Below are 21,941 nucleotides of genomic sequence, written 5' to 3'. Positions count from 1 at the left end.
AGAATCAAATGGGACAGCTTCAGACTCTGCTGAAGTGAGTTCCCTGGGCTGTTGCACTCTTCCTCTGGTGTTTTCTGGATTGTTTCAGCTTCATGCCTTCGTCCACATATATATCATGACAATTTTAGGCAACATCCTATCATTTTGTGCTTTTTTGAACCACATAATAACTATGCTTTAATGGTCTATCATTGGTGTCTATGGAGTGCATGGGGACTGTCTGCAAATTGCAAAACCGCTGCAACAGTGAAGAGAGACACAAATATTCAATGACTTCACTCTGATCCACTGTAGTGTCACCAAAAATCACTGCAGCCTTCAACTGGCTCCTGTTGACACCATGTTATTCCTGCAACTTGAAAGACAGCTGCTTTTGATAAAATGGGCATTGTAGCACATTGTCTACCTTTCAACGATGGGAAAGAGGCCACCGTTTATGTTTTGACACCTATATCTATATGAGTTACTATGCCAGTAAGTCTGAATCTGTGGAATATCTTTCCCAACCTACTTGAACTGTGGGCCCTGAGGACTGTGGTGGGTGTCCTTTATTTTCAGTTCTGAAAGGTGGCAACCCTATCTACGACTCTAACAGCTATTTATACTACTACTGTTGCTTGTACTTTTAGTATTACTACTACTGCTTGTACAGCTATACTACAGCTGCTATAATCGTCTGGTATTTGGTTTGTCAAGCTGCTAGCTCGCGTTAGTGTTTTGCTAGTGGCCAACTAGTTAGCTCTCATAGACTGGAAGCTCTCAACAAGATTTAATCAATGAAAAAAGAGCCAAAAGCTATTCTACCTATGAAAAGTTATTTCAAGTTTTTCTCGTTCTCAATTGTCCGACGTAGCATGCATTTGTATGCAGTACAATGAGCCGGCATTCTTCTTGTTTTAGTTTTCGCACCGTACACATCAATGGAAAGCACTGAAACTTTGCCCCCATTAGCTTGGTGTCCCAGTACGCACGCCGCTCAGAGGGGTGTGTCTTATCTACTTTTCTATACACATCTATGAGCGCTGCACATAGGCTTTGGTGCATCACTCAGAGACAGCCAGCCTGACAGCTGCACAATGACAGAAAATGCAAAATGCAAATGCAACCAGATCTTCACAAACCTGGTGTTCTCTGAAGTAAAAATTTGAACCCAAAAGTTACATATTCCCATAACAGCAAAGTGAAACTTTTTTTTTTTTTCCCCCGTGTGATATTTGGAGTGTGGCGTGAGAGCGTGTGAAGGGACTGAGTTGTGTGTGTCTCACGGCCAAAGCGTGAGAGTTGGCAGCCGTGCTGTGTGCATCTGATGCTGGAGCTGATGCTCCAGAAGGAAGTCATCCCAAAGATATGGTTAAATAAATAAATAAATAAATAAGAGTGCACACCTAACTCTATGAACAACCAGAACCTTCACAGTGCATTTCAGACTAACTAGCTAGCTAAGTAGCAGCGTCTCACACTGCCTGCTGTACAGGGGCTCTCTCCTACAGCGTGTACAAGCCAGGTTTTTATTTGTCAAACAGGGAGCATTTGGTTCATTAATTACATGGGCCTTTCTGCTGTTAGCTGGGGGGCTGGAGCTATCTTATTGTTACTATCAGCAGTGATGAATACTTACTCTCCTGAAAACATTTCATATATCCATTCTTGTTCACGTTCTTCTCCTAACGCTGCTCTAGTCGGTTCTGTGTGCTCCTCCCGGTAAACACATGCTACAGGTACCGAGTGGTTGCAGGGAAAACGTGGACTGGATTTCAGTGATGTGGGCGTGCTCTATATGAACAAGTGGAATGGATTGGATAACGACGCACTGGGTCGGACTCTCTACCTTCCACTATGAAGTGAAGGGAAACTAAGATTTTTGATCATATTTAAGTTAGTAATGACTGGTTATGTGATGATTTATTTCAGCTCATATTCTGGCCACATTATATTGAATTTGTCAGGACTTTTTTGTGAAAAAAAAAACCTTAAAAAAAATAAATTAACATAAAACTATTTAGGAGGCGAAAGAATATTTTCAGGGGGCTGAAGCCCCCCTAAAATAGGCCTAATGATGCCACTGATGAGAACGTTGTGCTCAATCTGACACACTTAATTAATATAGCTCTACCTCAGGTTATGTAAATACCATGCAGCTTTTAAGTTTTACATTTGTTGCCTCTTTCACACAACAGATGTAGCAGCACTGTGCGGTCGCAAGCTAACTACATGCTTACAATATCAGAACAAATGTGTTTGTACTGAAAACACAGCTGCTCCCCTGTGAAATCTTTGTTTTCTTTACTGTAGTGGGGTGGGTCTAATAAACATAAGTATAAAGCAAAGCCAAGCAGTGCTGTAATCTATGCATGCAAAGTAGGTCACACATTTTATCAGTGTAGAGAAAAAGAAGCAAATGTGCTTGACCACAAGGGGTGTAACAGTAATGGAACCAATGAGCAGTGCTGTTTGCTTATGTGCTTGAAGCAGCAACCACAACAAAGCCTTGGCGGAGGCACAATTTTCATGCGGGACTGCCTCTCCGTGCTGTCCTGCCCGCCCCGGCACCTTTCTCATCACCATTCAATCACTGTCTGTTTACACTATTGCAGGAGCTGAATGAACTGTGGCTGAGGGCTCTCCCTGGGAAGCTCTGGAGGCCCCGCCCTGCCCTGCCTCCCATCTCTCTCCCCCTCTCCCTCCTCCCTCTCTGTCCACACTGCCTCCCCCATCAAACCCCACCCCAGCCCCGCACATGCACACAAACACACCGAGTCACGGAGTCGCCTCCTCTCTCTCCCACACACATTGACTGAATCCATGGGAGACTGTGTTACTTCTCTCTGCTTCTTATCTTTGGCAGATACTGAGGCCTTTTGTGGCTGGATCGCTCCGCCATCAGGGCACCATTAACTGTTCTCATGACAGAGTTGCTGCACACAGGCCATGCCAGCAGCTGTAGATCTGTTAAGGCCCGAGCTTTGAAGAAGAGTTGCGTTAAAGTGAGGGCCGAGATCCACCAATACACAAGGTAGAGGTCTAAAGAAAAAAAAAATCTGATTTCTAACATCCTGGGTCTTTATTGTTGACCACGATTTTTATCAATGAGAATAACATGTCCGTCAAATCTCACACAGAAGGAGACAAAAATCAGACAGCCAAAGCAATACGGAAGAAACATGCTGCAAAATTATTACCTAAACAGTCCAACTCCCATCAAAATTCACAGACAGAACACATAAATCAACTCTAGCTGACCAAACTTTCCATTGTTATGCAGCACACAGATCAGTTTTACCTCCAAATCTAGAGGTTTATGTAATCTGGATAATGTGGCAAATACGATATTTTCAGGACAACTATGCGAGTAAAACCAAAATTGAAGTTAACTGGAATTTTCCTTCAGGGCAGCAGAGCTTCTGCTGAAGTCAAGGATTCCCTCATAGACCAAACAGCAAATAACCACCAATGCTACAGGAGGAACTATGCACAAACAGTGAAGATATCAAAGTGGGGAATTACATCTGTGGGCGAGATAGATGCAGAGCACAGGTTCACTTCAGGGCCAGAGTGATAGTTTTAAAGGGAGGCCAGTGCAGGGTAAGAAGGCGGAGTGTGTGTGTGTGTGTGTGTGTGTGTGTGTGTGCGTGTGTGTGCGTGTGTGTGTGTGTGCGCGCGTGTGTGTGTGTGTGTGTGGTGGTGTGTGTGTGTGTGCGTGTGTGTGTGGTGTGTGTGTGTGTGTGTGTGGTGAGGGGGGTTGGTTTAAGTCAGCAGCACATACAGGTGGTGACTGCTAGTGGGCCAAGCAGATAAGAGACAAGTTAATGCTGTCTGCCTTTTGTCTTCTTCACGCACTTCTGCAACACAACGAGCCAACAACACAGGCTCTTATCAGCCGATCACACTGGCAGGCACATTACACCGCCGGATCACCTGGGGCAGGTAGAGCTGAGGGTGTGCCAGCTGTGGGAAGTTTCTCTATGTGACCAGGGCACAGCACCTTTGAAGGCTTAGTAAATATTTGTCTGATGTCGATTTAACAGTTTTTTTTTTGTTTTTTTTTAAAAGAAAGAAAGAAAACGAAGGCCCTTTGGGAAGGTGTTGTGTTTCAAATGTCTAGATAAGCAAAGTGGGGAAACTGTCTGGAAGTGATAAAAAACACAGTTTTTATCATCTTGTACTCCAGTAAAGTCTGATTGAAACCAGCCTGTGTTGATTTGACTCTGGATGCCAAGAAAAAAGTTTATCAGGCAGTACTGACAGCGTACGGCACCGTATCTGAGAATTCTATTCGTAAACAAGTTAGAATTGCATTGATTTTAAATAGTATATTTGTTTTATTGCCAATAAAGTCTTGCAGATTAAAGTGAAACAAAATCTATTAATGCTTTTTTTTTTCTCCTCCTAATCCATAATAAAATCATCTGAAATGTTTTGTCAGAGTCAGTTTATCCGTATTACATAAAACATCTTAACAGGGAGGAAGTTTTAGTAGTTTACAGTTCTAACAAAACAGTTTGAATTAAAGCTGCTGTCCGGAGTTTGAATCGCAGCGTCTCCCAGAACACTGGTGGTCCCACCCTCCCTCCCTCCCTCCCTCTGATTTCGCCCCTTTATTTGTGCACGCGCGCAGTACATGAGAGAAGTGCCTGGAATGCTGCAGCATATGGCCTGTTTTGCTGTTTTCCCCTCTTCTGCATTTAGTACATTTAGTAAATAATAAAGGAATTACGTTAGAATGCTGTATTGAGTCTAACGTGTCCTAATACCAAAATAACATGAATCTGCTAGGACGAACGAGTAAAGTTTCAATATGTGATTACACTCGTGTATCCCTCTGGATGACGTTGTTTATCAAACTTAGTGCATTTACGCGTGTATATGTGTTACATTGTTTATTTATTTCCATCTAGAGTTCAGAATTGCATGACTCCTCTGACGAAGAGTATGTCCCAGACGCCCCAACATCTTCCTCCAGAGGTCGAGCATCTAAACGAAGCCGTCAGGCGGGCTATGGAGGCCGTGGTCGGGGAGCGACGCGAGCACCCCGAGCCAAAAAACGTCCTGCAGTGTCTTGGCCTGACAAGCCGTGGGATTGGTAACTTTTCTGGAAGTTGCTGAGCCCTGATGCTCTCTCCTCCACAAGCAAAACAAATGTGCGCGCGGTTGCGTAGTGCGTAGCTCGCCCACCTCTGCATGGGCTTGCTTGCTGTGCGCGTAACCGTTGATTGACAGCATGACAAAGCTGAAGCTCGAACTTGATTGGTCGGCAGCAACCGGCGCTTTTTGGAATAACATGGGGGTCTATGAGAGGAAGGCGGAGCTCAGGAATAAATTTTCATATCGCGTTATACTAACTTCATATTATAGTATCGAACTAGACTAACACATTTAAGCTTTGTTAAACAATGATACATAGATTGAAAACAAACGGAAACTCCGGACAGCAGCTTTAAGTATTGTTGATTATCAAAAGTACTGGGTGCTGCTAACTTTTACATATTGTCATTTTGAATTTTTTTAGCAGTGCCAACGAAATCAATTCACCTCCATTGTGCTGGAGTAATGGTTACATGATAAAAAAGAATTAAATAGTTTGTTAAAAGATAAAGAACACAGCAACAACAACAACAACAATAAGCTATGAGTAGAACCAACAATTATAATAATAATTAGTTAAACAGACAACAGGTTGCGATTGTGTTCAATAAATTTGTTTAGTAGAAATATTGTCATTCATTTTTTGCAAAATTACGTCATACAGATTAAGGTGAAACAAAAATATAGTAATTCCATTTTATTCATCCAGTTCCAAATAAAGAATCTGAAAGATCATTCATTCATATTATAAAAAATCTTAAAAGGGAGAAAGTTAGTATAGTACGTAGTTCCAACAAAACAGTTGGAATTAGAATTTAGAAGTGCTGCGACTTTTACCAACTGCCATTGTTCTGTTTTTATGCCACAAATGATGTTCAGGTCACTCAACTATGACAGATTTTTTGCAAAAAAAATCTCAGATTCTGATGTCAGTGTTTTATTTATGCTGCAGCTAAATTCCAATTCACCTTAATTGTGCTGGAGTCTGGATTGTGATATGTCAAAAACAACAAGAAACATAATAAAAAATAGTGAATAAAATCAAAAAAGGCAACTGACACTATGAGTACATCAACTATATCAATAGACAACAGGTAGAAGTGAGTAAATGTTTTGTTTTTTTTTAAGGAAAATTGCATTTTACCTGTACAAAAGTGCAGAGTTGATGCTGACTTTCACTAATTGCAGTTTTTTCAATGTCTTTTATGCTGCAAATGAAGTTCATTTCACTCAACTGTGACAGAGCTTTTGGGGAAAAAATCTCAGATTCTGATGTTATAAATAATTAATGAATAAAAATGATGAATGAAATCAAAGAAGCAGCTACTAGACCCTCGTCACACTGAGTATTTCATGACAGTGATGTCATTAATAGGTGCCAACTTTTCCTACTGAAATGCTCTGAAGGTTGAGGCATAGAAACACTTCATGATGCGTGTTTGTCAAACAGCTTGTGAATCTGTGCTTTTGGTGCACTCAAGTATCTCCTCGCTGTCTCTACCAATAGTGGTATGTCAAGACAACAACAATATCCACATCAGCCAGCTCTCTTTTTGAACTAAGTCACAAAGCACTCATGGCTTGTTCGCTGCTCACCACCTCCTTGGAATCCTAAAGAGGATGCATGGCTTATCCCATCGGCATTTTCTCTCTGTTCCTCCGTTTTTCTTTCTTCCCCTTTCGCCTTGCCTCTCCCCGCCCTCCCCCTCCAACCTCCCCTCTCACATTGGAGTTCTTTGACTGAAAAGGTCTGGAACAGATTAAGAGTTGGACCACAGAATAAAGAGGCCTGGCAGAGATTCAAGTCTGTCTGGAGCTGGAGCAGAATGGGGCTGTGCCTGTACTGGGCCTCACACAGGGGAAAGCCAGCGGCAACAACCCTCAGTTAAAGGTACTCTGCTGCTTTTCTTCTCAAAGCTCAATAGCCTCCATTATCAAAAGCAGCTGGCTTATGATTGGAGAACCTACATAGCTGCAGTGTAGAGGTTTCTGAAGAAAATTTAGTTTTGTTTCTATGCAAAATGTAAATAAATAAGTTTAAAAATAAAACTACAAAGAACAATCAGGTCGTCCTTAGAGAAGCAAGCCACACAACCACTTGAAATATCACAGAGTTTCCTAAAATCTAAAAAAACAAACTTTCAAACGGTACAAACAACAGCAAAAGAGCAACAGAGGAGGTATAAACGTGAACCATTAGAATAATTGAGCAGAGGAAAGATTTGATCTCATGCGGAGTGAGATTATTTTTATGGCATGTAATGAAGTTAACAGTCTCTGTCTCTTTCTCCCTCTCACTCGCTTCAGGGGCCCAGCAGCCTTGTGTGTTCAAGACTTATAAATCTTCAAAGAGCTTTGCCGATCAGAGCCTCCATCTTTTCCCAGCCGCCCTGCTCCCCTTACAACTCTGTTTTGAACTTTCCTGTCTGCTTTCAGAGCAGGAACATACAATTGCTTAAAGGAAGAAAATAACCCTGCCCTTTAAGTGCTCAATTTGGATAAAAAAAAAAAACTTAAATTAAACAGGATAACAGGCTGCGTGCTGATTCACACATGTTGCCTTTTGTGAACTGGGGTGAACTTCCCTGGGGAACGCCTGCCGTAATGAAAGGATGGCACCTGAAGAGAAATGACTCAGAGTGACATAAGTAGGAGCCTTCATCTCTGGAAGTCTTCCTGGCACACTGGAGGATTAGCTCATTCCCATGGACACGAGAAGTCTCAACACATGTACCTGGCTCTGTCACTAATTCACCAAGCCCGGCCGCCACGCACTGAAAGCTAACTGTCAAACTTTAGCCTGGCCCGGGGGATTAATGGTCAACTCAGCTGTTGTGCCAACACTAAATGGCTGACAAAAGGTTAGGTGTGACTTTTGAGGGTGGGGTTTGGAGAAATCTTGTTTTCAGCCACCAACGGTGCACACAGTAAGGACAAAACAATGTAGCGCTGTGAAATGAACTATGAATCATAGCAGAATTGACATCACTATTATAACTGGGCTGTTTCGTGAACTAACAAAAGCTATTTTGTTGGGGACAGTGTCAAATCATAAAAAATCAAATGTTTAATGAAATCTTTAAGTTACTGGTAAAAGTTTCTTTTTCTCAAAACAGAAACATTTCTATACATTTTTCTATTCACACTTCTGAGTGTCATATAATAAACTGCTTTAATTTATTGGACAGAACTTTACATGGTGTTTTACTTTAATAAAGAACTAGACTAAGAAAGAAATAACACGCTACAGTAAACTTACCGTAGCGTGGCTCAAGTCGTGGGTCCAGCCAGGATGTGGTCTTGTTCTTGTGGTTGATGTAGTAAATTTCTCCCTCGGATGTAATGGCTTGTTCCCAGCCCTCAGGGAGGGGTCCTGACGAGTGACAGGCAAAAAAGTTGTTGTTGTCAAGATTTTACACAACTATAAGCAATTGACAAGGGGCATATTTACAGTATATTGTGGTTAGATACACTTATAAGCTTGATTTAGGCATTGATTAAACTCCCTGGAAAACTTGCATCTGGATTTACTTACTAATCAACTTTAGTCCACCTGCAGTCCATTTTGTGAGGATTCTGTTTGAGAAATAGTGGACATATTGACCCTACTGGATATTTATGTAATGGATTCCTCCAAGCAGACAACAGTGGACAAGAAAGCAGAAAAATAATGACAACTTTGTATCCGTGGTGTCCACAGCTGTTTGGAAGTACACCTGCAAGGGACTATAATCCAAAGTTTACCTCTGGCCTTATGATACGCGCCCACAGGATCCGGCCAATTTCATGCATCCCATCGATTGTCTATGTGAAACGCACCGCACTGAATGCTGGTTCTGTTGCACTGCATTTCAGGCTGTGATCTGGTGCATCTCCCCGCAGCTCATTTGCATAAAGTACACCTGACTTCTACTTTCTGCAAACTTTCGTTGAACGTTTAAACTAGCCGTCACTGAACTAATACAAGGACAGTTCAGCAACTGCACAGGTTATTTCTCGTCTTAAATGCTTTTAAAATACTTTTCGCTGAACTGTTTTCGTAATAAAGGGAAACTTTGTGACCGAGCTGCCATGTTGGTCTGACGTGTCCACTGGACTGAAACTGAAAGCGCTGTCATGTGATCATGTAGTGGCCCGCTAGTGACCCGTCCACCAAGCAGGCAATTATCAGATGCAATGCGTTTACATGTGAGAAAATGTATCCTTTGGACACGTATCATTATACTTATGTGTTGAATCTACATGAGCATCCATGTGAGCATTCATGCTAGTTAGCACTGGACTTTCAATGCAACTGTGTTGAGTTTCTTTGTGTACTTCAAATGCTGACAACTGAAACTGAACTGATCATGTTAGAATTGGAGCTTATAAATGTTAAGCAACATTTACTTTCAGAGATTTCACAAATGTTAGAGTATATACATGGATTGGCTGAGCCAGTAAAATAAGGAAATATGGCTATACGTGCAGAATATTGACAGATACAATTACAGCTATTTCCATATTACATTTTGTCTCACAGAAAGTTTATTTTTGAGCAGATCAAGTGAACCAATCACTGCAGTTGCGGTCTTCATAGCTACGATGTTTAGTAACATTTCTGGGGTGCAGCGTAGCATACGCGGCTTAAGTGTAACAACAACATACATTCAAAGCAGAAGTATAAACCGAGCTTAAAAGAAACATTAAAATCAGATGGATATGCTGATGTGTACATACTTGGACACAACTACAGACAGACAGTAAACAGGCTACATGGGCTAAAATACCCAAAACAAATAATAGCCCAACATTTCTCACTTGTGAATGCATCATTACTATCAGGGCTAAGCAAACCTGTTTGTCAAATTTCAGATATTTTTTTTTTTAGATTTACTCGCAGGTTGCTAGATAGAACAGTGACAACCGCAGATATAGTTCATCTGTAAACTCTGCAATCTGTGAGTCACTGAGCTCCCAAACATGTCAGACAGGACCTGTAGCGTTCTGCCTACGTCTTACCTCACCTAGGGCAAATTCCAACTACACGGACAGAACTGAGGTATATCGAGTAGTGACATGTAAGAACGAGACTGTACCTGACTTCCCCTGCGTGTTGTGTGAACTTCAGTAAATGCCAGAAAGAGCTGGGCAATAATTCTTTAGCTTAATGCTGGAAACTCTGCACATTCTGCAAATTGTGTCATGTGCTGCCTCTATAATAAAACTAAGTTGAACAACACATACCACTGGCTGGGTTCATAAGGTTCTGTTGCTGGACTGGCACAGAGCTGGGAGGGGGAGGCTGGTTCATCTGGAGAAGAGCCTTGCGAGGATCCTGCCAAGTGGTGGTCTGATCGATGTGGCTGTAAAGAGAGAAGATAGCCAAAAAAAAAGAAGAAAAATTATCATCAGTTTTCTTTTTTTTCCAACCAGTAATCAGTAGTGAGTTCAAACCGAGGGCCGTATCAATGCGAAACAGAAGGTCACAAGCAGGAATTAATGACTCAGAGCAGCCTGTAAATGGTGACTGTTACAGGAAACCAAACTGATCTGTGTCTATTTGGCCCAGTTTGAAACCACAACTCGATACAGACATTTTTAAAACTTTTGTTTACATTAGACTGGGATATTTTTCCTTGGCAAAATGACACGTCATGAGTAAGAGTGAAGCAAAACACCTTGACTTGAGTTAAAGTTGAGTCATAAATAAACAACACGGTTAATAAGTAAATGAGGCAAAAATCAAAACAGTAGTCGACAGCGGAAAATAAATCAAGCCAAGCTGAAAACTTCTGTCGAAAGAAGCCACGATTGGCTTCAAAACAACCATTGTAATGTCAAACAATGTTGCTCCATCTATTTTCTGGCTCATCTCTGCCGGGACAGGACTGGGGAGTCGGGGGAGGGGAGGGAACGGGGGGGGGGGGGGGGGGGGGGGGGGGGGGGCATTGTGTTGCGTTCTGTGAAGGCATTGATAATTAGTGCTTTGTTGGTACTTGTTGCTTGATTAAGATGGAAAGCTAATACAGGAAGCCCTCCTCTCCTGAGCAGGACCCTCTCTATTGAGGGAGGGTCAGTCCCAGGGCTCAACGCAGGGGGTCCTTTTTTCCTGGAAGCGGCTCGGACACTGCGGAGTGTCAGGGGCTTTAACAATCTGGCGCCACATTTACAAAGCTTTCACCTGCTTGACAAAGGCGCAGACTGAGCTACGACCTAAAAGCACACTATTCACTTGTTCTTTTTTTCCAGTGTTGTTGTTGTTTTTTTTTTCTGGTTTTGTTTTTCCGCACCATCCCATTTAAGAGACCTCCCTCATCTCAAACAAATAGGCACCAAACTCCAGCGGCTTGTTTATGCAAAAAGCGCAACTCTTGCATTTACGTAGTGACTGAATTATTTCAACCCAAAACAAAGAGTTTATTTATAATGCAATTAAATATTACCCTTAGCGATCTATTATACCCCGTGTTCTGGATGCGTTCTTCCCAAGCACCCTACTTTCTCATTGAAGCTGGCTGTTAATTTGATCCCAAAGCGCCATTAGCACAGATTTTGGAACAGCTGGGTTGAAGTGAGAGATTCAGAGAGTTTCTCTTGGCCTCTGCGGTAATCCCAGCCTGCCTGTCTGCTCTCTATCCCAGGCCAGAGAGCGAGAGGGCCTGACTCAGCACTCCTCCCCCTGACACAATGCAACCCATTTTGAAGCCCCCTCTTGTTTATGCTTTATTGATCAAAGGAGCTGCCAAATCCCCTACCGAACCCTCCCCCCCACACCAGCCCTCACACACACACAAACACCACAAACCAAGCAAAATAGCTGGAACTGCTCAGACTGGAGGGGGCCCTTGAGAAAGAGAGGTCATAGGGAGCAGGGGGGAGACAACTACAGAAAAGGAAAAAAAAAGAGTGAAAGAGTAAAAAAAAAAAAATCTACGGAAGCAAATCCTTTTGAATTCCATTGGCTGTATGAGTCGCTGTGGTTCTGTTACAGTCTGAGCACCCACCCTGCCCCCTTCGCTGCCTCCTTCCCACTCTGGAAACTATGACATTTATTATAGAGGGAAGGGAAGAACAGGGGAGGAGACTGGGAGACGAGCGCAGGGATAAGGAAAGGGAGGGTTTATTGTAAATGAGGGGCCTGCACATCCTGGCACACCAATGCCAAACAGAAACGCTACAAAACACGGACAGAAATAAGCAACCTCAAAGCAGCCCCTTCGGCATGTGATTCTCACTGTTGTGCACAGATGAAAGTACAAATATTGAATTTTCTATCAAACACTCGGCTCGAGATGCAAACTTTCGCAGCTCAGATCAATCACAACTGATGTAAACAAAGCCGGTAGAGGCAATGATAATCAAAACCCTCTCTGATGAAATCTATGAGAGCTTCCAACTCAGCCAGCCCTGTATGCGGGAACTGAGGAAATCGGTAAATGAGTTACCAAGTGCCAGTAATTCATCACCAGGTTTTAAAACGAAAAGATAATCCATTCACTCAACCTGCCCTGCACCCTATATGGCCAGCAACGCGCTGCTTCCTGTAGGCGAAACATAAAACAAAACAATCTCATGGCAACTGTTGGGACGGCTGGAGGCCAACAGTTGCTCTTAGGAATTGCTGATGAACTGCAACCTCCACAGTCACAACTGTTGTCTTTACATGTCTCTGACACCACGACAAGCTCAGCAAGGCGACCACCGCACCCTGCCCTAGACTGCATCCCTGGGGTTGGGCAGAGAAATATGGGCTGAGGGTCCAACCTCATCCACAAATGGAGTTAAATTAAACAGCAATATTTACATTTTCAACTAATTTTGCTGTCTTGTAACGGTGCTACAAGTTCTTAAGGTCCAAACTGAGACGACAAACTGTTAAAAGTAAAACTATATTCCTCGAGTTGTAACTTTTCACCAACTAGCAACGGCTGCTAATCTTCATGCCGGAGGAAACTACAAACGTCTACAACCGAATTCCAATCCATAAGAGATTAAATTATTAAAATGAAACATTGGGAGAACATTTTCAGATTAAAAATCTGTTTTTCCAACGTCTTACAGCTGATAATGGGAAAAAAGCAGTGGAACAAATCCATGGATCTGCATTATTATGGACATGGCTATAATCTCACGTTTGATATTCTGTCGTGAATCAGCAAAGACAAACCAGAACCCGTCATTAGCTTCCCCAGAGAAACGTGTCTGTAAATGGCCGAGTGACTGCAGCGAAGGAGAGCACTGTGGTTCAAACGTGACCCGTTATCAACTCGGTTTGCCTGTAATATGGAGTGTTACTTGCTAATTTTTGCTCAAGCTGTCATCATGGTCGCCTGTGGCTTAGCATACTACAGAGTGGGACTCTTGATCCATCCTAACACTTGACCTCTCTTTGACCGATGGCCCAGTTATCAAGGCGATGTTTATTGTGCCCGCGTTATTTATAATGTGTCTTGCCGAGGAGAAGGAGGGACACCTTCCGCATGAAGCCTAAACACGACTTTACTTAAATAGCACGCAACTTTTCTGCTGTGCACTGATCATATCCATCCATACAAAGAACATTCGAGACTTCTCTTCAAAGAGCTTCAAAGCTTCAAAGAGTAACTTAAGTTTCCTTTCACAGATCTAAGTGAAGACATCTGCACACTGCACTTGTTTCACAGGATTCATCTGATAACTGTAGTATGACAAACTAGTATGACAAACAAAACGACCGCCTGTTTACACTCGTGAACTGTGGCGTTTACATCTGGCTTCGGGGGAGAATGCTCGACCCAAAAATAAATTAGCTCTGGGGTTTAAATGTCTCCAAATAAGCTCTGCTACCTGCAAAAACTGCAGATCAAAAGCTTGATTTGAGGCCAGACTGAGTCTTTACTCGGCTGAAATTGCCTCTCTTCGAAGCCAGATGTCAAAAAGCTACATTTCACTGGTGTAAAAAGGGGAGTGAAGCTATGGGGAGTGCAGGCAATGATGAAACACTCCCACAGCTGAGTTGTCAAATGTTAAAAATGGGATCCTCAGGCCACAGGGGCTCCACCCTGGGAGTATGTGCTTGGAAGGTGGTTGAAGCCGATGACTAAAGACTGCACTGAGGGAGGCCAGATGTAATCAGGCCTCTAAGATGAGGATGACCACCTCCACTTTGGTTGACCGGGGATGCCTGGCTGCCTCTCTATCAGCAGGACATCATCAAGAGAGATTATTGGGGCAACCTCTGTGACCCTATTGTGGCTTTAAGTTTCCTTTTGAAGGACGGCTTGTATCGTCCTACCTACTAATAAAGAAAAGCTCCAGAACAGATTGTGGCTCAGTTTTACTGCTGCTTTTATTTTTCAAAACTAATTCACTTATTTATTTAGTGTCATTTTAGGGATTGCCATGCCCCAGCATACAAATGATTTATTTATTTTTTGATCAATTTGCACAAATAGTGCATTTAAAAAATTTTGAAGACTTTCTTACAATGTCGCACGTTATAGTTAAAATTTACACATCCTTCACTAAGTAAAACACATTTACAAATTTGTTATTCAAGTGCTATTTGCCAAGAGTTTTCAGTATTTTCGGGAACTCGAAACCCCACCTAGGAGGGTCCACTTCTCAGATACTACATCTCTGTGGAGATGCCCTCAGTGACAGTGGACGTATTGATGTCTGAAACAGAGGTGTTACATCAAGACTTTGGTAAACACCAGCCTGACTTTCTCACAGTCCCGTTTGTGTACTGAGCTTACAGGCCACAGTTGAACAGGAAGGTTCTTGTCTGTGTGTGGTCAATAAACCAAAAGTTTGTCAAACACAAAGTTGCTCCAAATGAGGGCTTCACGCAGGCTTATAGCCCAGTCTTCCCAGCACCATTTGTGACCGACCAAAGGTTCAAAACAGCTGGGTATGAAATCCAACTGGTGTTTTCTTTTTAGCATTTTAAGTTTTATGCAGAGTTGCAGGCACTTTGATAACAATCGATAGCGAAAATATTTAGGTATTAAGCATGTATAGAGATGGTTAATGTGGTAAATGACTATTCTAGCTGGAAACGGCCGATTTTTAATGGAATATCTCCATAGGGGTGCAGAGGAACATTTCCAGCAACCATCACTCCTGTGTTCTAATGCTACATTGTGCTAGCTAATGGTGTTGAAAGGCTAACTGATGATTAGAAAACCCTTGTACAATTATGTTAGCAAATGAAAAAAATGTGAGTTTGCATGGAAAACTTTTGAACCGTAGTGTACATGAGATGCTGAGTATTAGATTAACAATGCCAAACTATGAAGCTCAAATCAAATTTTGACATTGGACCTTTAATAAATACGTTTAGAGCAAACAATGTGCTTATTTCTGAGCAACCACTGCATTTGTGTGTGGACTTTAGGTATTGTAGAAGTTAAATTATGCTTTGGGTGTGATGTACGCACAGACAGGCACAGGATATTTCACGATAATATTGATAATCATGTAGAAAATGGCAAACAGTCCCAGCCTTTCTCAGTTTAAAGAAACAGACATACAACAAAGCAAACTTTTTATACTTATTCGGAAAAAAAAAATGGATTTTTTGTTTTACACAAGCCAAATATTCCATTGAAGTTTCATTAAAATCTCATGGTTCCAATCAGCATATCCAGTTCCAAACAAACACTTTGATTTATCCAGCTCACATTAGGGGTCCCTGCCTTGTAGTCAGTGCAGCAGATGTTCAGGAAACCTTAGATAGGGTATAGTGAAGCTGGACTATTTATCTATTTAGTGTTACCCGAGACAGTGCTGCCTTATAGTATAAAAAACTGAAATAAAATATATTGGAAGCACTTATCAAACTTCACCACACTGAATAATCTCATCATTTACAACCACTGCCAACTTTAACTAGAAAGAGACAAGTAGGCCATTCACTTTGTGGGACACCAGGCTCATCAAAACATTTCAGAATCTAATTGAGAAAAGACAAAAGTGTCCATCAGCACTGAGCTCTACCTGCCCCTGAGGGCAAACAATAGCTTCAAGCCCCCCAAAGCTTTCTTCTGCTCAGGGCTGACTTCCCACGAACTAAAAGCTCTTTCAAAGCTGCATTTAATAAGGGCCCGGAAACGGTGATTACCCCTCCTAGTTCACCGGTGTGTCTAAATTAGAAACCTTCATTAGTTTATGACCCAGCCCTGGAGACCAGCCCTGCCCCCATCCCAGCACCAAGCAAGGTGACCCAACCTTCGTGCCCCTGCCGTTATAAATCAAAGGCCACTGCAAACTGCTGGAAGAAAGAGGAGGCAAAATCAGCAGACTTTGTTGACATTGTCCTATTCTTTGTTTTTATGGAACATCCAAAACAACAAAAAATTAGTGGGGTTTTTTTGCACAATGGATCATATTTGTCTAATATTCCCATTGGGGCTGCTATGAAGCTTTTTTTTGTGTTTTTGTTTTTAACCAACGTTTTTCTCTCAATAGATGCCTGAAAAGATGTATTAAATTTGCAGCTATGTGTTTGTACAGAATAACCAAATGATCTGTTAGATAAAAAATCTATCAGTGCTGGTATACTTGCTATTATGATCACTGATTCTTAGAATTCAGATCAAACTTCGACCCCAACAACAGCTGTACATTTCAGGTGCGAAGAACACGGTTAAACTCCCAACAAAGCCGCTGCTCCCTCACCGCCATCTTTATACTTCATGTCAGCCATTTGTCTATTTTGGGAAGGACTCACATGAGTCTCAACAGGCCTGTGGTCTGAATAAAGATCACTGTTTCACTGCTGGAACAAAGGGAGGGCCAGAGTTTCTCTTGGCCCCTCTTCTAGTCATCTCCACATGGCTGCCATTTAACTCCATTGACACAGAAGAGGCACCATCACAGAGCCACGGCTCCATTCATAGCAAAACCGAGCCTGACTTTTAAAGGGAGTGGCATCTGAGGGGCTGCCGTGACTCACACAAGCCAATCATTCCCAACTGTATAATCCCATAGTGTAGTAATAAACAACACAGGAGGAAGGAGAAACAGCGTCTTTGAGGGGGGAAAAAAAACTTTCACCCTGAGTTGATTTATCTCTAAGGACAACAGCGGTCACCGGAGTGAAATGTGAGCCCCCACTCTGTGCTCGGCTCGGCTCTGCTCTGCTAGCTGGTGACCGACTCCCCACCCCCACCAGTCCATCCACCCACCCACACACTCTCTCTCTGGCTCGGCTTCACTCCCTCCTGCAACACGTCTCGGTCAGACAACCCCTGTTTATAAATAGGGGAGTGTCTTTTCCAGCAGCTCTGCCGTGGCCGCCTTTATTCCTGATCAAATATCTGCACTTTGATGTGCAGCGTATGGAAGACGTCTCCTCGTGTTTCCTTACTGGAACACAAACACACTTCCTCTGGTTGTTTAACAGTTTGTTACAGTGATTTAGCTGTTTTCCACTGAACAAGTCCAGAAGTTTCTATCAAGTTTGCTGTGAGTAGAAAGCAAAAATAAACCTCGAATTCAGCACTATAATCTAATATCTTTATTTTCTATGAATATTTTTTTTCCATTCAAGCACTTGTTTTTGTAACGCTGAGATTAGGTTCTTGAAGGTCAAAACACAGAAAAAACTAACTGTGAAAACATTGTCTATTTTGTTTCATTATGCTTTTTGTGAAATGCTCTCAGTCTTTGCTGCTGTTTTTTAGTTGTATTTTTGGAAGGGATCTTATACATATATGCATAAAGAAGTTCTTTCTCTTAAAGTTTAGAGTATTAGTTCGTATTATTCTGCTCCAAATTCTGGATTTTCCGTCTTACATTTTACCAATTGATAAGTGAAATACAGTAACTTCCTACCTACAGTCTTCAATATTAAACAGTATAAAAAAAATTCAACTAACATTTGACAGCTATTGCTGTTTCTATTTTTAAAAAAGGATATATTGCTACAACAACACTAAATAGTACAACTACACTTCACAAATTAAGTTTCCAAACAACTGCAGAAATCCTGAGAGTCTTTGAGAAGGAGGTTTTCATTCTCCCACCCCCCGAGTCCTTTTATTTTTTCTTCTTTTTTGATTTTAGAAGAGCCTCTTCAAAATGGGCCAGATGTTCTCCAGATGTGCGACCTTAAAACATCTGGTAATGAAAGCTCCCTTTTTTGATCCGAGTAAATTTGAGGCTATCATGTTTGCTCAGACTCCGTGTCAGAGAGGAACATTTCCTAGGAGCGACAACATTTTGCCTTCCAGTGGAGCGACAATGACTTTCAATGTCAGATCTTCTCTAAATATGAGCTGCTGGGCATTTCATAAACGCTGGAGCGTTGCACAATAAGCGGATTATATTAACATAAATTGTTGACAAAGACATCACTTTTATGAATAATTCAAGAGATCTTTTTTTTTTTTTGCCGAACTGCAGACAATAAAGGAGCTACAAGAATAATAATAAACACATAAGAACAAAAAAGCCTCACAAGCCACAATATTACAGATAAACTAGGAGAAACCGAAGAGCCTCTGGTTGCCTTTGAGCTCCAATTTGAAGTTTACTTTGAGTCATTTAATGTGGAGAAGATCTGCTGGTTAGCAGATGAGTTTTGCAGAACTGTCAGTCCTTTGCTGTCTGGGGCAGCTACAGTGGTCCATTGTTTCTACTGAAACCTGAGACCAAGAAAAAGGAACACTACATACAGCAGCAGTCCCTCAAAAGACTCCTCTTGTTTGCAGAGGCCACCAAATTTAATAACCTACAATTTAACTATTGCAATTGTCTCTTTCTGTGCACACTGGCCACTATTGTGAACCGTAACAGATTTGGAAGTCATTGTCAGCATAATGTACACTGAACAGAGCTGTAGTATGAGACACTGCTGGTAAGTTGGACTTGTCTTAATCATTACTGGAAACCAAAAATTTCCATTCTTACCAACGTTTACAACCATTGCTGTTCCTGTAGCACCATAACAAGACACTCAAGTGCAATTTTGATGTAAATACTGTCTGTGAATGGGTGTTTCTTTGTTTTGAACAGTTCATGACCTCTTCAAATACACTCCTTTGGCTGACTGGACGTACTGGAGTGACACACCGACATTGCCGTGAGAAATGTTCTGATGACTAACACGGTTTTTGGTAAATGAAGCAACACCAATTTTCAAGTGTAGGAATAACATGTGTTGCTAAGATTAGACATCGCATAAGAGCATTTTCTGACTCCTGACATCATCTTATTAAACGGAGAGATTCACTGATGACTCTTCCGTGCTCTCCACTATTGATCAAAAACACATTTTTTAAAGCTGCAGGGTTTTGTCCAAAGACTATAATACAAAGACACTTGCGTGGCAGCATACTTACTTGAGGAAGTATCTCTGGCCGGAGGCGGTCTTGGCCATCTCCCACCCGGCGGGCAGGGGCGCGTCATCGGGAATCTCATAAGAAGACTGACGGAGATGTTGAGGGGAGGCACCTGCTGAGGCCATGCCAGACAGCGAGCCTCCAGAAACGGCTCCCAGCTGCAGGGAGGCCGGGGACGAGTGTGCACGGACATGGTGGGGGGTGAGCACGCCGCCACTCCCGGCATCAGTGCTGGCCTGTTGGGGTTGCAGGAGACACAGTGTGAATTCAATCCCATAGTCTCTGCAATTGATATGGCTTCCCTTTGGGAGTTTTGTGTGAACATCTCAACTTAAAATTAGACTCCAGTTGTCCAGTTTCATGCCATGTGATTGAATGTGATAAGAAAATTAGCATAAGTATTTATAAATATAAAAAATTTTTTTCAACATTTGGAAAATTTGCCAAAAGGGATTGAAACAGCCAGTTTTAGTTGATTTTATAGTCCTTTCTACATAATTTAAAACCCAGTCACTTCTCATACATCTCTACACCTGAATGGTTGTAAGTTGTTGTATTCAAGCGCAAGTGCGGGCATGTTTGGATGTTGTTTGGATCCAAGGAGGGAGATCTGAGGCCTGTGTGGGACACAGCAGAGCGCAGACTCGCTGCGGCAACGGCGCATGCGCACTTGTTACAAAACTCCAGAGTACCCACAGTTGTTGGAGGGGGGAAGAAGGGGTGAGGGAAGGAAGGTTGAGAGGTGGAGGGGGGGTTGAGAAATATAGGTTGAATCAAATTATCACATGATTTTTTTTTTTGTTTGCAAATCATCCTGATTCCAAACAGAAAACAGTTTGAGAAACCTGTTGCACAAATTGACTGCTACAAATCTGTAAAGAACCATGTATTACTAAACAAAACATTAATACACATGTGCAACTTTATTTAACCAGTCTAGCTTCAAGCAATGCAACGAGTTATTATAAAATTAAACTATATTCTCCACTTTTTTTCCGGCATGAATGCAACCAAATGACATGCTTTCAGAATGTTTGGAAACACAGCCTCGTGAATTGTGTTGTTGATTTGTTTGTTTTGCCATTAAAATGTGGTAAGTAGATGGGAACTCAACACTTTTAAGTGCAAATTACCCTGAAGAAAAGAGGATGTCACGACATAAAAACAAAACAAACCTCCCAAGGCACAGTGTGGATGTTCTAAAGGGTGAAATATAATTTTGTTTACATACAAATGACGGATAAAAATGGATCATGAAGGTTATAAACGACAACAAAGTGAAGGAGCTATTAGGTAGCAGTCTAGTACTGTAGGCCCCACAGGATGGGCCTCGCTTTAATTTCTGAGAAGGGGCAGAGGAGGAACAGGGTGGGCTTACTTGTCTGGAATGGGACTTTGGTTCTGGGGGCTTGAAGAAGGAGTCTGGCAGCTTCCTCATCCTCATGGGCACTGACGGGGGCACGATGGTGTTTTTCGGGTTCATCACGGCGTTAAAAAGCGCCTCCAGGTCAGTCTCCGAGTCGCCCCGTACATGGACGATCTGGTGTCCGGCAGGAGGGTTGTGCTGGCTCGGATCCATATTTCCACTACGAAGTTTTTGTTTATTTATTTTTTTAAAATAAAGTGTCCGAAAATGTTGCGCTCAGAAAAGTCACCAAAAAAACTTGCGCCAATCCCAAACTTTTTTTTTTCTTGTGCGTTTTTACGCAGCAGGAAATCTGGAAATCTCGACGACACTCAGCAAAAGTTTCCCAGAGTCATTCTAAAGTTCACCAAGTCGAGAAGTTTGCTGTCTCCCGCAGTGTGTTAGCTGTCGAAATCTTCAGTGAAACACAGCGTTTTCCTGTTGTTTTCTGCTGGCATACTTGTGAATGTAACAAAGCGCATATCTACTCCACACTGGAATCTATGTTGTCGTTCGGCCTCAACTTTCCCCCCCAACAGGAAAAAAAAAGGTAGGAAAAAACGCAGAGGCAGCTGAAAATGAGGGAAAAAACAAAAGTCCAACTTGTCCGAGCTGAAGCTGTTGGGAGTTTTCTTTTAGGGGAAAGTCATACTTAGAAGTACAAATCTCCGCAGCTCACTTTCTGGAGGAGGAAAAAAAAGTTTTGCAGCAGTCGGCTCTAAACTTTGGGCAGGACATCAAACTTTATGACTCATGGGACGTCTGCTCCAGAGGCGGAGCTTGGCTTTAATTGGGACAAGAGTCGTTAAAGGTACAGTCAGTGCAGGCCTGGGACCCTATTTCCCCCAAAACATGCATTAAAACTGATTAAACCTGCACCAAAATACCCAAATATTATAAAATATATGCCCAAATCTCTATATTGTGGAGGAATTTTTATTTTTTTGCTTATTTACTCTTCATGACTAATCATCATTACACATTTATTAGATAATCTGTGCAACAATTCCTGAAAATAAAGTTTTTTTCACTTCTATATAAAGTGTGTATATTTATTTGTTCATTTAATAACTTTACAACTTTTGCATGCAAATGCACAAACTAATGAGAATTTAAGGATTTCACCTCTTCAGCATAAGATATAC

General features: G+C 42.0%; 1 protein-coding gene across 1 annotated transcript in view; it reads right to left on the bottom strand.

Annotated features, from left to right (window-relative positions):
* The window catches only part of yap1 (Yes1 associated transcriptional regulator), a 37,014-nt gene extending 15,097 nt beyond the window's left edge, over positions 1-21,917 (bottom strand). The window contains 4 exon segments of the mRNA XM_022189074.2: positions 8,342-8,455; positions 10,309-10,427; positions 19,392-19,627; positions 20,770-21,917. Of these exon segments, the coding sequence (XP_022044766.2) occupies positions 8,342-8,455; positions 10,309-10,427; positions 19,392-19,627; positions 20,770-20,970 (670 nt within the window). The 5' untranslated portion in view covers positions 20,971-21,917.
* Positions 21,918-21,941: the final 24 nt, after the last annotated feature.

Source organism: Acanthochromis polyacanthus, chromosome 13, assembly GCF_021347895.1.
Source record: "Acanthochromis polyacanthus isolate Apoly-LR-REF ecotype Palm Island chromosome 13, KAUST_Apoly_ChrSc, whole genome shotgun sequence".
In the NCBI taxonomy this organism is placed as follows: domain Eukaryota; kingdom Metazoa; phylum Chordata; class Actinopteri; family Pomacentridae; genus Acanthochromis; species Acanthochromis polyacanthus.
The sequence above is the reverse complement of the archived record's forward strand: the minus strand, read 5'-3'. Positions and strand labels throughout refer to the sequence as shown.